Source organism: Lepisosteus platostomus, chromosome 3, assembly GCF_059453375.1.
Source record: "Lepisosteus platostomus isolate fLepPlt1 chromosome 3, fLepPlt1.hap1, whole genome shotgun sequence".
Lineage (NCBI taxonomy): Eukaryota > Metazoa > Chordata > Actinopteri > Semionotiformes > Lepisosteidae > Lepisosteus > Lepisosteus platostomus.
This window is the reverse complement of record NC_142613.1, coordinates 34,514,051-34,529,580: the sequence shown is the minus strand read 5'-3', so window position 1 is coordinate 34,529,580 and position 15,530 is coordinate 34,514,051. Positions and strand designations below refer to the sequence as shown.

The window sequence follows — 15,530 nt, the reverse complement described above, 5'->3', positions numbered from 1 at the left end:
TCGGATTGTACAAAATGCGTAATAATAGAGAAAATCTGTAATGTCATATGCTTCAGTACACCTCCCAGTACTGTATACTGGATATACAGTACAGGTGACAACAATTTTTGCAGTACTGTAAGTAACACCAAAAAATTTTCAGGTACTCGTGGAGTTGAGTTTGAAGACAAAATCTAGATTGGTTTAAAAAGATGTACTGTGAGCTTCGTTAGTCACAGATGGCCATTGTGTCCTCTGGGGTTGATCTAAAAGCCAGAGTCACAGTATAACTCTCTCTTCTGGCACTGCTGTCCTGAATGCTTCAGGCTACCTTGAAATTAAGGCTTTTTTTTTTTCTCTGTGTCTCAATATTTTTATTGCAAGACAAACCATTTCTCAAATGGACCATGTGACATGGCCCATTTGAGAACTGGACCGTGTCACAATTAGCCAGTCAATGCCAGTTTGACCTCTTCTTCTGGAGAGCAGGTCATGTACAGTATAATGAGCCTGTTGCAGTGACATTCCTCACCTCAGGAAAAGTCGAGGCATTATTGGTCCTACTTAGGGCCTAACGTGTTGGTGTTTGCTTCTTTGGCGAATCGCCTCGAAAGGCAAAGTTCTCCTATTGTAGATCAAGCCCCACTCAGAAACACGTCTTTAGTGTACCCAAGACAAGTGCTCTATTAAGCAAGGGACCTTTACTTCTTAGTATTGAAACCTCTACAGTTGTGTGGAACATAAGGTCAGTCTAAAAGATGCGCAGGCAGTAAACAAGTAAAAGGTGGCCATTTGGGTTATCTAGAAAATAAGTGATTAATTTATTAACTTTGGTTCTATAACAATATAATATAAACAATGATTAGAGGTGAACTTACCTTCGACTATATATACCTCTGTAATACAAACCTGAGAAGAGGTGGACTGTAATAAATGTGCATTTCCCTTATAAATCCGTAAAAGAGATTAACTTTAAAGCTTCAATATAAATACTCCATAAAAGTAAATCACAAATATATTATCAGATGTATTCATTCATTCCAGCAACCTGGAGCCAATCTAGGAAGTACAGGGATAGAACAGGAAGCATGGCTGCTTTCTCCTGGGCTGGATTCCTCTTTATCACTGCTCGTAAATATCTCTGTCCTGTTAAGGATTTATAATAATTTTAAAATCTGTGCTTTATCTGCCTCAGTGACTGTTGGGACAACTTGCAATCTTGCATTTTTCCAACTCATTTTTCTTTCTTTGGCTTCATGGTTGTGTTCCAATGGTCTGTAGAATTAAAAAACATTTCTCATCAGTGCTTTTTAGTTAGTCATCAGCCTTGTCAGCTGTGGTTTTGTCACTTGGGTGACCTCCCAATTGATAGTGCGATGCAGTGGAAATAAGCTGCCCATAACGTATTTATGCCCACTAAAGTTTAACAAGCCAGTGTAACAAGAAGTCTAAATCTGATTAAAGCCATATGCCCTTCAGCTCCGGGGTTAAATCAGGACTTCAACCCATTCTGTATTCACAGAAAACAAACATGGTATTTAATGTGAACTTCCCATTCTGTAAGAAAGTTTTCAAAACAAAAAGTTGACCTGGGATCATAAAAATTTGAGAATGACCTGGTGTTCATAGTTTAGATTTCATCCAGGTCTATCTTAGTTATCCTTCTCTGGACATTCTCTAAAGCAGGGAGGGGAGGGACCACACACCTGCTGGTTTTCTTTTCAACCTTATTTAATTTCCTAATGGAAGTCTTAATTGATCTAACAAGTTTGCTTTATTAGAAGTTTTTTTTTGTACTGATAAGTTTTGGATTTTAGAGATTCCTGCTCTAAAGCTTCCTATGATGTGTGTATAATGCAGTGACCAAATCCGAACGCAGTGTAGATGACATGCACAGTTGGTAGTAAAAGTACTCCTACTGTACTTCATGACACCAAACAAAACCCCCAGTAACATATGTTAATTGTGAAGGAGGACAGGAAGTGGGCCTAAAGACATGGGCCTGCACTCAGCAGGAACATTTTAGGAAACAATTCTACTTGCAATCTGCTGTGTGTGAATGGCTAAATAAATAAAAAAATATCTTGATATTTTGCCAAATGTTGCTGAGAAAATACTATGGTGTGCAAGTTGTTTAAATATGTTATTACTCTTAATATTCAATTAGTGATTTTTACTTCAGTTAGCTGAAATTCCACAATGATTGGTCCAAGACCCTAGCAACATTAATCACAGGTTAAATGTTTATGCTACAGCTTTTCCCCAGTATTCTTGTAAGATGGGCCATTTCATAATCACATTTGGAAAGTTTCGAAAACCCTTTGTCAATCTCCTCCTGTTTACAGGATTAACTTCCTGCAAAGGTTTAGTGAAAGTTTTATTGGGTGGTAAAGTTAAGGATGAGGATGATTGCATTCAGGAATGTACAGTATATATTTACTGTTTATATTTTTGAGTTTTCAGAACAAAAAATTCTGAACTAATACTTTTTAGGTAATTTACATTTCAGTCTTTTTTAAAGAAATGCACTGTTTAGGCATCTACAAGCTTCTTTGTGCACATAAGGCCAGTGGCGCAGATATACAGTACTGCTAAAGTCAACAGAATGGAAAGCATTCCTAACAATCTTATGTGCTGTATTGACTCTAGAAACCTCATAGTCTACTCCAGAGACTTAAATATGTAAACACATCCTATCGCAGGTTGTGCTTATGGCAGACAACAGTGTGCAGATTCAATGCATTCCAACAAGTAATGACTTATTGCAGCAGTCTAGGTCTTTTTTCAAGCAGAGCCAACTTTGAATTTGCTGTGCTCAGGGTGTAGAGTAAAATTCAGGCATAAACTACTTTTTATCTGTTCAGTATTCTGATGAAAAATAAAAAAATCAACTTTTATTTAGTTGAGTAAAGATAATAGTAATCTTTAATTATGGCCTTTTTAACACAGATGCGTTGGGCAAAGAACACTTCACTTATACTCTGTACTCACATCATAATCAGTAAAGCAAGAGGGAGCCATGATTTAAGCTTCATTAAATATTGACTAAGATGTACAGTATACAGTATGTGCTGCCTCTTTGAGATGGACCTCAAAAATTGAATGAAAAAGTCACAGCAGCCTTAAACATATAAATGTGTTTTTCAGCATTTTAAGGAGTAACAGCTCTATTAAAGTTGAGGTTTCTAATACCTTTCTCACATTAGTGCGGAAGAAAACAGATGGGATTCCTCAATAACTGTGTGACAGTTTCAAATTGGAATCTCCCCAGTTTTCATCAGGCAATTTCAATGCAAAGGGATAGAATCCTTCCTGAATACTAGTCTTTAAAGCTGTGCAGGTATCGGCTACTGCAAACCTAATTCCCTTCCATTTGGGTTGCTAGTTTATTTATTATTCATACTACCAGCATGTGGGTAGGTTAGAATGCCCTTTTTAATCAAAATGTATTTGTTGTCAGTCAAGTGTTCTTATTACACCAATCCAAGAGGTGTGCAAATTGACCTACTATTCAAATTCCTATTCCCTTTCCTACTGTAATGCTACCTGTGGTTGCCTCTCACTGTGAGATACTCAGTTCACCTTTTATATTGTTACAAAATAGAACGGGGTCAAGAAATAGGTCCTAGTGTTAAGAACAAATTAAAGCATGAGTATGGACACAGTTATGGAGGGTAATAAATAAATACATTAGCTTTGACCAAGCAAACACATAATTTATTAATAATGAACAAACATACAAGATACAACACACTTTGCAATACACAAGCCAGTTAACTGTATATTGTATATAGTATGTATAAACCTTAGGAAATGTAACTCAACATGTCTGATCACCACAAATAGCAAGGCAAATGCAGATTCGCAGGCTGCAGTGGAATTTGGACATGTCATTTACTGTATTTACGGTGGGGGAGGTTGGGAACTGCATCAAGGTCATGCCAGGTGAAACTGTTTGGCAGGGATAGTTAACTGTCAGCTGAAGGGTGAAATATTTGTCAGTAGAGAGAACTGTGAAGGGAAGGCTGGTGGTTCCATTATTATTGAAGCCTTCATGCAGTGATGGAGAGCCTGTAATACAATGATGTTTGAAGGCTTAGTTGTAGAAGTACAGTCTACAGAAATTCCAGTGTTTGTTGTTATATACTGTATATGATTCTTCTTCCAGATAAAACTCATTTTGACATTTCTATGTTTTTATTGTTTTTTTTTTGCTTCAGAACCTTTTAGTTTTTCCATGGCGAATGCTGAATTAAATAATAAAGTTCATGGCAACTGTAGGTCTTTTAGTTACGTATTTCACAGCTACCTGATTTTTTAAGTTTTCATTTATGATGTAATTCATGAGAGGTTGCAAAGAAAAGCCCTAGTGTTATTTACATGGATCAAATTAGATTGAATTGTCACTTTTTATAACTGCCCTTGCCTTACTTTCAAGTAAACATATGTTTTAGAATAAGGTTTCTATACAGTTTCTATATAGTGTGTAAGTTGTATTTGCTTACTTTATTCTTTCTTACATAGATTTGTAATGTTCCTTTGCTCTCTATTTACTGTAGGTGACTAGCAGACAGCTATGAGTGTATTTAATGAAGTAAAAAAAAAGTATCATATTTAGTCTTGTAAAATACAGCTATAACTGAATGAAAGTCTCTCTAAGGTACCATTGTTGTGTAAAGATACAGTACATGACATTTGTGGTCTAACGTACATAGTCACAGACTTTTAAAATGCAGTCTTTCAGAAGATGCAAAAATAGGAACAATTGTGATACATTTTTTTAGTACTGTGTTGCCATGAGAAACGTCCCTTTCTCACCTTTCATCTTTCCTTATCAACACTGGATTCTTTCATATCTATGACAGGGTTAGGCTTTCTGTTAAGACCTGGGTGGTGTCCTTACTCTCAGGCTTCAGTGATTCTAATGAAATCTGTTTCCCTCTTGATTATATACTGTATGAGGTAATTCACCTCTCACACAGATAATATCACCCAAGATGTAAAAGAACTTTAACACAGCGCTCATGTTTTGTTATCCCAAAAAATGCTTTAGAAACCATCTTCACAAATGCCATGCCAGTGTACAGACAAAAAATATTAGCCTCTTCTTTTTGTGATACCCTGTAAAACATCTAGGTTTATAAATGACACATTGTAGGTTTGATTGGAACAAGGTGTGTATCTTGAGCAAAAAGTGTGCTTATTTTTGCTATTAATTTCTGTGACTAACTTAGGAGGAGGAGTTGTATAGTGAAAATGAGAAGAAAGCAATGTGCTTATTTTCAGTGTTCAGTGTTTAGTATCCAGGCAGAAAAATACAGAGAAAATTGGCATTTATTCTTGGAAACTCCTTCATACTTTCCAGATCCAAGTGAGCAGAGTTGAAGAAGCTATGAATTAAAATGAGCTGAAAGAGTCTGAGGGATTGATACAAACTGTACCACAGCATGTTCATTAGAAAGGTTTGGCAGGCTTTTGTTTTTCTGCTTTATTTGCTCTATTACTACAACTCGCTTAGCATTTTAGTCATTTCAATCTGCTCTGTGAACTTTTGCTCTTGGTTGCGTCAGGCTGTTTCTAACAAGAGCATTGCAGCTTCCTCTCAGTTTGTAGATTTTAGCTGTCATGAGTAAACTTACATTTGCACCCAAATTGCTGAGAGGTTTTTGCTCCAATAAATTTCACTTGAGGTTAGGAGCTTGACAAAAGAGCTTGTAAAAATAGGGGTCAGAGTGTTTATGTTGACTCCAAATTGCCTCTTTTACACCACATATTGCTCAGTTCTCATTTAATACAAATATGTCTCCTACTCATTTCTTGAAGCCTCCATCAGTTGAGAACCAGAGTGAGAAAGATAAGTAGATACACATACTGTATTTCAACTCACCCAGTCAAAAAGGAACAAAGTCTCACACTGAGTACATTTATGTGTAATTTCCTTGACCAGAATGTGTTCTATTCCCTTGAAACTAGTTTAATGCACAAAAGCACAGTGCAACAAGCAGAGCCAACAGTCAGAGGATCACCTCTTTCCATACAGAACATGGCGTAGAGGATCTTCCATTCCTTTATCAGTGCCATTGGCAGCTGTCAGTTTAAGAGCACATTGAAGTGATGCGGAAATTGGTGTACTTGATTTTTTTTTTCCCATAGGAAGTGGCCAAAAATAAATGGCTTTCCTGAGAAAGTTAAAAAATTCATCTTATTTTCCATGCACACAAAATGAGGTTAAAATTGTATTATTAAAGTCACTCTCCAAGTTCAGGCAATCACTTGCCTTACTTCAAAACAAGAACTGCCTCTATGTGCTGTCTCCACAGTGTTAACATCTTAATGGCCCCGCAAAATCGCACTTGAGACGTGTTTCTTAGTCTGAAACAAGTGCTTTATCCGTACCAGTACAATAGCTAGTTAAGCCCTTCTACTATTTTTAACATCTGAACCCAGTAATAAAGAAGCCACAATTTCAGGTTGGAAAGAAAATTAAAGGTGGTGAAATTGTAGAACCCTTGCCTCCCATGTGAGTGATAAGCTTCTGCCACAGGGAAGCTGATATAAAAAAATTATGAGAATCTGTCAGAAATCCAAAATATGGTCTTTTCTGCATTATCTGTTATATTCATATTTCTTGCGGTGTTTATTTGGATGTCTCTTCAGAGAGCTCCGTACTTACACCTTCTCTTGTGAACTCTGCCAAGTGTCAGGTAAAGGAGTCAGCAGCGATTTCTTGAGTGCATCTGTTATTCAGAATCTCATCATATTTTAAAACTGCTGAGGGCAATGAAACTATGCTGATACAGCAAAGAATTTTGAAAATTGTGCCAGTTCAAATTAAACTTCTGCAAGATTATTCTGCTTACAGTAGGCATTGGGATATAACAAGAAGACTGAATGGAAGTTCACAATGTTAATTACAAGTTTTCTCTGGAAAAAAAAACTTTCTTGAAGGGATATTAATAATAATTGGTTTGTGGAAATTCCTGCCAGAGCTAGAGACAAGAGTGCCACCTACTTGTCCACCTTCGTCGCTTACAGCAGTAACCTGATTTTCCTTAGATGTGTCTCTGCCTTGCTTAGCTTTTGAGGTCTAACAAAATGAGGCAAGAAAGACAAAAATATAACAAGTTATATTAGTTAACAAGTTTTTAAGTGTAGAAGTTAAAATTAGGAATATGTACATACTGTCAGCGCATGCTTTTGAAATTGTTTTAGTTAGAATTGCAAATTATGTTAGATGATCCATCCAGTTTGGAATCACCAATTGTATCATCACAATCTTGGCTCCCAGCAGCAGCTCCCATGTGGGGATAATGAAGAAGAGCAGGCAGGCACTTCTAACTCATAGTGATGTTCATCTTTTGTCACAGTGTATGCACCAGTGTGTCTAACAGGAGGTTCAGTGCCTTTTCACGGAGTGGCACAGCAAATCTGCCGCAAAAACGTACTATCTAAATCTGCCTATAATAAAACAACTAAAGAGCAATAAAAATAAAACCTTTTGTTTTTTTGAGTGTTTTGACATTGCAAGTCAATTGTACCTGTAAATACAATGACCAGACTACAGATCTGTATTTTTGCTAGACTTGAGAAATGCCAAGACACCAAATATTGGGGTAATTTACTGGCATAAATAGTAAAATATTTTAAAAATGCAACACAATTTATCCAAAAATACAAAATGATGTGAAGCTACCCATTTATTTTTATTATAAGGTTATAAGGTTTTTACTTATATCTTTTTATTCAGTGCTCTTTGCACAGCTTTCAGGTTGCTAAAAAAGGAGTTCAATAGACATGAACTCAGAAAATTCTTACTTCTTTAAAGAGATAAGGGCTTGAACTACAGTAGATCTTCAGTAGGATAGGTTAAAAGGAAAAGGTGGATCCTTTTTAGAAAGACTTTTAGTATTACAGTATTTTGAGAGGTGGCATGATAGGCTTATAAATAATAATAATAAATAATGCGAGAGCTCCTTGTTATATGCTGAGTAAGGTATTATGAAAGATGTGACAATACATACATGGTGAGAAAAACATGCTTGTAACCTTGGGTGTGCCAGTGTGCCGTGTGCAAGTATAAAAGGAACACTTGGGCTGGGAGTATGAATGTGATGGTTCAGTGAAAGAGAGAAGACAAGGACTCTGGGAAATGACTCAAACCACAGTGAAGCACCATGACAGCACTCTTAAGGAAATTTAGGGTCCTTGCATATTCAGTAGCCTCCAGCAACCAAATCAACTGAAACGAAGCCCTCCTGGTCGCTGCATCCTTGCTCAACTATCCGTAACAGCTAAGTGGGGTCTGTCCTGTGACTTCTGCACAGAAAGTGCTGCATACAATAACACAGCTGAGCAATATGAGAGATCCTTGAGATTGAGCACATCATCCAAAGACTCAAAATTGTTGGTGTCCAAGACAGACACCCCTAAAATATTAATATGATGTGAAGAAGGAATAAATCTATTGCAATATTTCTGTCAGAAACCTGTCAAAAAATGATTAAGAAATTGTAGACAAAACCAATGGAATCATTCTAGTAATATCCTGTACAATCTATATCAAGCATTGTTTCTTTCGGTGTGTTTTTTGCATAAACACTATTTTTCTTAGACCTATACAAGGATTGTGAAAAATTGTGACACAGTGAAGGACTTTGTTGTGGATTCCACGCATAGGAAATTGCCGTTTTACCCAAACCAAAATAAGTATCCTGTCAAAAATGAAATGGTTCTTTATATTGGGTTAATTTACTGGGAATAAACTGTCTCCTTCATGCACAGTATTTCTATTCATTTTTTATTACTGCCATGTTTTCAGCCATAGAGTATAAAGAACAGAAAACTGAAGCATGTGATCACAAATAACCTGTTTTGCTTATAAATTTACAGATTATAATTTTTCTCAGATGAGTGAATAAATAAAAGAGAAAATAGTTACACATTCCTAACCTGTCAGAATGTTTAACATACAGTATGGGTATTAAGAGTAAAGGTACAGTAGGATTTAATTTGTCTTCTGTTAATATCTTATCAAATTAGGGTTTTTGTGTAATGTTGAAGGGAATTGACAAATCTTCACTTTCAGCCATAAGTACTGCCCTTTTCCAAGTCGCCATCCATGGAACCCTCTGAACAAGAGTTAGACAGCAATATCAGAACTGTGCAGGAATGATCTGACCATCTCACTGCACTGCACACCACCAGCACACCTCCTCCCACAGCAGCTGTTCTGGCAGTAAGAAGCACATGAAATAACTCTGGATGTTCACTGAGTTATAACATTTTTATTTTTATACATTACTTTTATTTTTTTAAACTGTTTATGACACATTAAAGATAGGGTGCGAATTCCACAGAAAAAATAGCCACTGCATGGTTTTAATGCAGCTACAGAGGTCCGTGTGCTTCTTTAAGAATTGATCTCTCTGTTCATGTAATGAAATGGTCTGTTCAACTCTGGAACCCTATTTGTTCCAAGCAGTTAACTTCTAAAGAGCTCTGGACTTGGGACAGTGGGAACAAGCCGTGGTATTCCTATCTTTCAGTATGGAGGGTCATTCAGATTAATTTAAAGTTTTGTCCTCTAAAACGGATGGTGTGTGTCGTCTTCTCTTTTTTATTTCTTTCTGGTTTCAAATTTTGTCATGTGTTTTCTACCAGTCATCTGTTTTCAGTTCTGCTCAGATTTTTCTTTGACATTTCAAATAAGCATTCCAGCTAAAGCAGATTGTGGATGGATTCCTAGTGTCTGTGTGCAAAGTAATTGCGCACACTTCACTGCTTTTCCTTGGGAATTCAGAGGATTAGACTTCTCCTTCACTTCCTTTCCGGAGTCTTTCCATAAGATGCTTTTCCTAGAATTTTCAGCACAGCTGAGCCAAATCATCATCAGAAAAGTAAAAATGATGATGCACTAAAAGAAATGGAATGATATACAAACAACATAAAGTCTACGCATTCAAGCCTAAGTCTAAGTGAAGTAAAAAACAATGTACAGTATTTATTTACCATACTTTTTATAGCCACTGTTGATGTATGCTTTGTTATACTGTATATCTGGAAAACATAATAAAAAAATAATTTCTTCCCTAAAAATAGGCCTTTTTATAACTTAGCTTTTACTCTTCTGTTTTTTTCTAAGTAACCCATTCCCTATTCCATGTGTCTTGCTTTGGTGCAGGCAGAGAAAAGGGCCAAACTTGTGGCTGTGATGAACGCAATGGAGGAACCTGCCGGGAACGAGACACAGAAGGAGGAGGAGGAGGTGGTCGTCAACCAGCTCCCTCCCCAACAGCACACAGACCCGGCCTCCCCCACTGTGGCCACCACCCCCGAGCCTGTCTCCGCGGAAACTGTCGACAAATCCATCCCCAAGTCAACAGATGTGGAACCCGAATACGAGGTGAAATACTCCTATTTCTGGGGAAGGGCACCAGACATACTATATTTTAGAAGAATTTTCTAAACTATTTTCTATAGAGCAGAATATTGGATCCGTTTTATTAAAATTATGCTGTATTCAGAAAACTGTTTACTGTGGAGTACTTTAATTTGATGTCCTTACTGTAGTAATAAGGATCATGGGAAACAGTTTCATAGACAAAGGCAACAGACGATGAACACCTCTATGTCTGCACGTTAGCCAGCATGGACATAGATGGTGGCCATTTTAAGCTGACTTAAAAGTACATCCGTGGTGTCCAACTTATAGTTGCTGCACTATTCACAATCATCGCCATATAGATGTTTGAATAGGCTAGCTATTTACAAAACTGCCTCTTATACAGTATGTCTCAACAGTTTAAACCCCAAAATCGCTTAATTTGTTTAGCTTCTTTTTGAGTCTAAGTAGTATGTTTGCAAGTTTATTTTTGAGAATAGGGTTTTAAAAAAACCATCAATATGATGGAAAATGGTTTAAAAAAACCTTTGACAAGTATTTTAATATAGAGTATGTGTTCTTTGCCATTTTGCTTAAATGAGAACATAAAAGTAATCAATTCCAGCATAGGTCATACTGTACTGAATTGGTTCTTTATGTGCTTTCATGCCCAGCTGATCTGCCACATACCAAACAGGCTAAAAAGCCTATAATATTGGTTAAAGAATTATCAAAAAATTAACTACTAATACTAACTACTAATTGTCAGTTAAAGAGAAAAAATTGAGTGCTTCAAGTGTGGTGTATGTATCTAGCTTAACATTAAGGATGCACAGTAGAATTTTGTTTTTATTGTTGATATGGATAACATAGTCAATAGTATTTTCTGAAGGGTTTCTTCTTAGATACAAATGAGAGGAGCCACTCAAACCATCTAGCCTGCTTGATAGCTGGTAGTTAATTAAGCCAAGGATTCCACACAACCTTTCTTGAAAGAAGCCAGGGTATCAGCTTCAGCAACATGGCTAGGTACACTGTAGCTTGTTTAATACTCCCAAGTTACAGTTCCCATTTTGTATGTTCTTTACTGTGTGTTCAACCAGTTGAACGCATTACAAACCTTCTCTACCTATTAATAAGTTAGGACACATGATATAGTCATTGGAACCCTTGGATTTTGGCTGATCACCCTAAGCTATTTTTTGTGAGAAAATGATAAAGTTACAACAGACCTAGTGTAAGGTGCGAACCATTTCTAGAAGCTGTTAGAATAATCGAATTTTAAAAATGTGACTGACCTAAATGGATTCTTGTCAGATTGTGACAAATTTGAATTCTTGTGAATAGTTCATTATTAATTCTGCCATTCATTTTAGAAAATCAAGGAACCGAACATTGTGCTTTAAGTGCCTCGTATCATGCGATGATTCACTAGGAGAAATTATGTTGATTTGATTGCTCTGAACTTATTGACTTTTTAGAAATACAGTGCAGTCCATAAGTATTTGGACAGTGAAATAATTTTTGTTGGATTGGCTCTGTATTTGAACACATTGGATTTGAAATGAAACATGACTATGAGGTTTAGGTGCAGAATGTCAGCTTTAATTTGAGGGTATTTATGTCTCTATTGGGTGAACCATATAGGAATCACAGCCCTTTTTATACATAGTCCTCCCATTTTAAGGGACCAAAAGTAATTGGACAGTTGGCCACTCAGTTGTTTCTTGGCCAGCTGTGTGTCATTGCATTGTGAGCTCATGCACAAGAGAGCTAACAAAAGGTCTAGAGTTGATTCTAAATGTGGCATTTGCATCTGGAGTCTGTTGCTGTTGTCTCTCAACATGAGGACCAAAGAAGGGGCAATGACAGTAAAGCGGGCCTTCATGAGGCTGAAAAATCAGAATAAATCAATCAGAAACATAGCCAAAACATTAGGTGTGTCAAACTGTTTGGTACATTGTTAAGAAGCAAGAGACCATGGAAGACCACAGTAGTGGATGAGCGAAGAATACTTTCAATCATGAAGAAAAAATCCTTTTCAACTGTTGAACAGATCAGGAACACTCTCCAGGATGTAGGCATAGATGTGTCAAAGACTACCATAAAGAGAAGAATACACCAGCATAACCTCAGAGGGCTCACCACGAGATGCAAACCACTGGTAAGCCTCAAAAACACAAAGGCCAGGTTACAGTTTGCTAAAAAGTACATAAAAAAGCCTGTAGAGTTCTGGAATAAAGTCTTATGGACAGATGAGATGAAGATTAACCTGTACCAGAGTGACGGAAAGAGGAAAGTGTGGAGAAAAAAAGGAACTGCTCATGATCCAAAGCATACCACTCATCTGTGAAACATAGTGGAGGTAGTGTCATGGCTTGGGCATGTATGGCTGCCAGTGGAACTGGCTCACTTGTCTTTATTGATGATGTGACTGCAGACGGCAGCAGCAGGATGAATCCTGAAGTGTACAGAAGTATCTTATCTGCTCAGATCCAGCCAAATGCCTCAAAACTCATTGGATGGCACTTCACCTTGCAGCAGGACAATGACCCCCAAACATACTGCTAAAGCAACTATGGAGTTTTTCAGGGCCACAAAGTGGAATGTCCTTGACTGGCCAAGTCAATCACCCGACCTGAATCCCATTGAGCATGAATTTCACTTACTGAAGACAAGATTGAAGGCATAAAGCCCTCGAAACAAGCAGGAACTGAAAATGGCTGCATTACAGGCCTGGCAGAGCATCACCAGGGAATATGATGTCTATGGGTCGCAGACTTCAGGCAGTCATCAATTGCAAAGGATCTTGTGTTTAAGGTTATGTTAATGCGTCCAATTACTTTTCGTCCTTTATTATGGGGGGACTATGTATAAAAAGGGCTGTGCTTCTTATATGGTTTACCCAATATAGACATAAATACCCTCGAATTACAGCTGACATTCTGCACTTTAACCTCATAGTCATTGTTTCATTGTTTCATTTCAAACCAATGTGCTGGAGTACAGATCCAAAACAACAAAAATTGTGTGACTGTCCAAATACTTGAAATTGAAATGGATCCTTCATTACGGTGCAGTATGCAGTGGGCCTCATGATGAAAAGATTCTCATTGTTTGTGTGGCTGCTTGGCTCCTGTAGGACGGTCGTGGCTTTGGGATTGGAGAACTGGTCTGGGGGAAGCTACGCGGGTTTTCCTGGTGGCCAGGCCGGATCGTGTCCTGGTGGATGACAGGGCGGAGCAGAGCTGCCGAGGGAACCAGATGGGTCATGTGGTTCGGTGACGGCAAGTTTTCCGTGGTAAGCTTTACATGGACTTTATATAGCCATGGATGTAAGTTGGGTTTTATGTCAATATGAGTTTGTTTTAAAGGGGTTTTCGCCACTTATGCACATTGTTTGGACTGCTCAGGGTTATCAGAATCACATTGCTTAATCATAAAACAAAAAAAGGTCTGTTATTGTACCAGTGGTATATTTGACTGCATTAGTTTTAAAATATGGCTCCTGCAGACTCGGTTCAAAACTTAAAACACAGCAATTTAGAAATATTGCCATATCACCCTGCAATTCACAGGCAACCCACTGAAGCTAAGGAGGTGTGAGACTGGTCAGTACCTGGATGGGAGACCTCCTGGGAAAGCTAATGTTGCTGCTGGAAGTGGTGTTAGTGAGTCCAGTAGGGGGTGCTCTCCCTCCGGTCTGTGTGGATCCCTAATGCCCCAGTATAGTGACAGGGACACTATACTACACTATACTATAAAAAGGTCTCTCGATGAGACGTAAAACCGAGGTCCTGACTCCCTGTGGTCATTAAAAATTGTTTCTCAAAAAGAGTAGGGGTGTTACCCTGGCGTCCTGGCCAAATTTCCCCCTGGCCTTTACCAATCATGGACTTCTAATAGTCCCCATATATGAACTGGCTTCATCACTCTGTTCTCCTCCCTACTGATAGCAGGTGTGTAGTGAGCGTACTGGCACACTCTGGCAATGCTACACATTGGTGGTGGTGGTGGATACTCTCCATTACCTGTAAAGTGCTCTGAGCGGAGTGTCCAGAAAAGCTCTATATAAGTGTAAGGAATTATTTATTATTATTGTTTTTAAATATTTAATTTTCTCATCACATTACTCTATACTGTAGGTCAAGAATGTGGTGCTACTTTGTGTGCAATACTAGTACCTAGTGCCGTAGTGTATAGTTACCGTATTTCTTATTAAGCCACAGTCAAACTGGAGTGTTAGTATTAGCACTATGACAGTCAACAATTTAAAGTATTGTCTTTGGGTATGTGATGGCATTCTGAGGCAGTTATTAATGGAGTGGTTAACCTGCCAGCCTGTGAGGCTGTCAAAATCTCGGGGCAAACCATTAATCAGTGAGCAGACCGCAAGCCGACAGACACCAAACCAGAAGGACCCTCATTACTTAATTAAATAAATTGCAGATTTGCTGTTTTAGATGAAGCTGAGTGGTCAAGAAGGACAGTACCACAAAAAAAAGGCCCTGTGCCACTATTGGAAATGGATTTTCCCACAAACATAGTTCAAGTTTATTTGTCATTCCAGCCATATACAAGTATACAGAGAGGATAGATATCGTTCTCCAGGTCTATGGTGCGAATGCAGAGAGGGCACTGACAAGGCAAAGCATGTGGGGTTAAGAACGAATAACAGCCTTTATTGGGCAAAAAAGGGGAAGAAAACCTAACGAAGCCTAACCTTCAACTGGATTAACAAAATGCACAGAAATGTAACAAGAAAAAGGTCAAAAATTAAATGGCAAAAATAAAACGAAGGATTAACCTTTATGAACAACGAGAGAAAAATAGAAAGACTCCAGGGTTTAACCTTCAAGTCCTACCTATTAGGGGAAATTTGAGAAGCAGTTTCCAGCACTCTACCTCTCCTCAACTGTCATTTCCCCGAATAAATCATATTAGAGCTTTAAATCCCCTTAAATCTCCCGTGTGGAAGATACCATAGTATACAGTAGGTATGTATAGGTGGGGTCATAGATCCAGAGCTCTAGGGACTTTATATATCTTTTTAAAAATTAAAAAACAATATTAGCAACAAATGTGATAGACTACAGAAAACTGCTTGCACAAATGGAAGACAACAATTCCGATTCCCAAACACAAACAAATGACCCAGTTCATGACACAC

The 15,530-nt window shown here is 37.8% G+C and overlaps 1 protein-coding gene across 8 annotated transcripts in view; it reads left to right on the top strand.

Annotated features, from left to right (window-relative positions):
* Window positions 1–15,530, top strand: part of LOC148674790 (DNA (cytosine-5)-methyltransferase 3A-like) — a 283,034-nt gene that overhangs the window by 228,578 nt on the left and 38,926 nt on the right. For all 8 annotated transcript variants that reach the window (XM_088625424.1, XM_088625421.1, XM_088625419.1 and 5 more), the window contains 2 exons: window positions 10,160–10,381; window positions 13,503–13,661. In XM_088625424.1, the coding sequence (XP_088481550.1) occupies window positions 10,160–10,381; window positions 13,503–13,661 (381 nt within the window). The remainder of the gene's footprint in view (window positions 1–10,159; window positions 10,382–13,502; window positions 13,662–15,530) is intronic.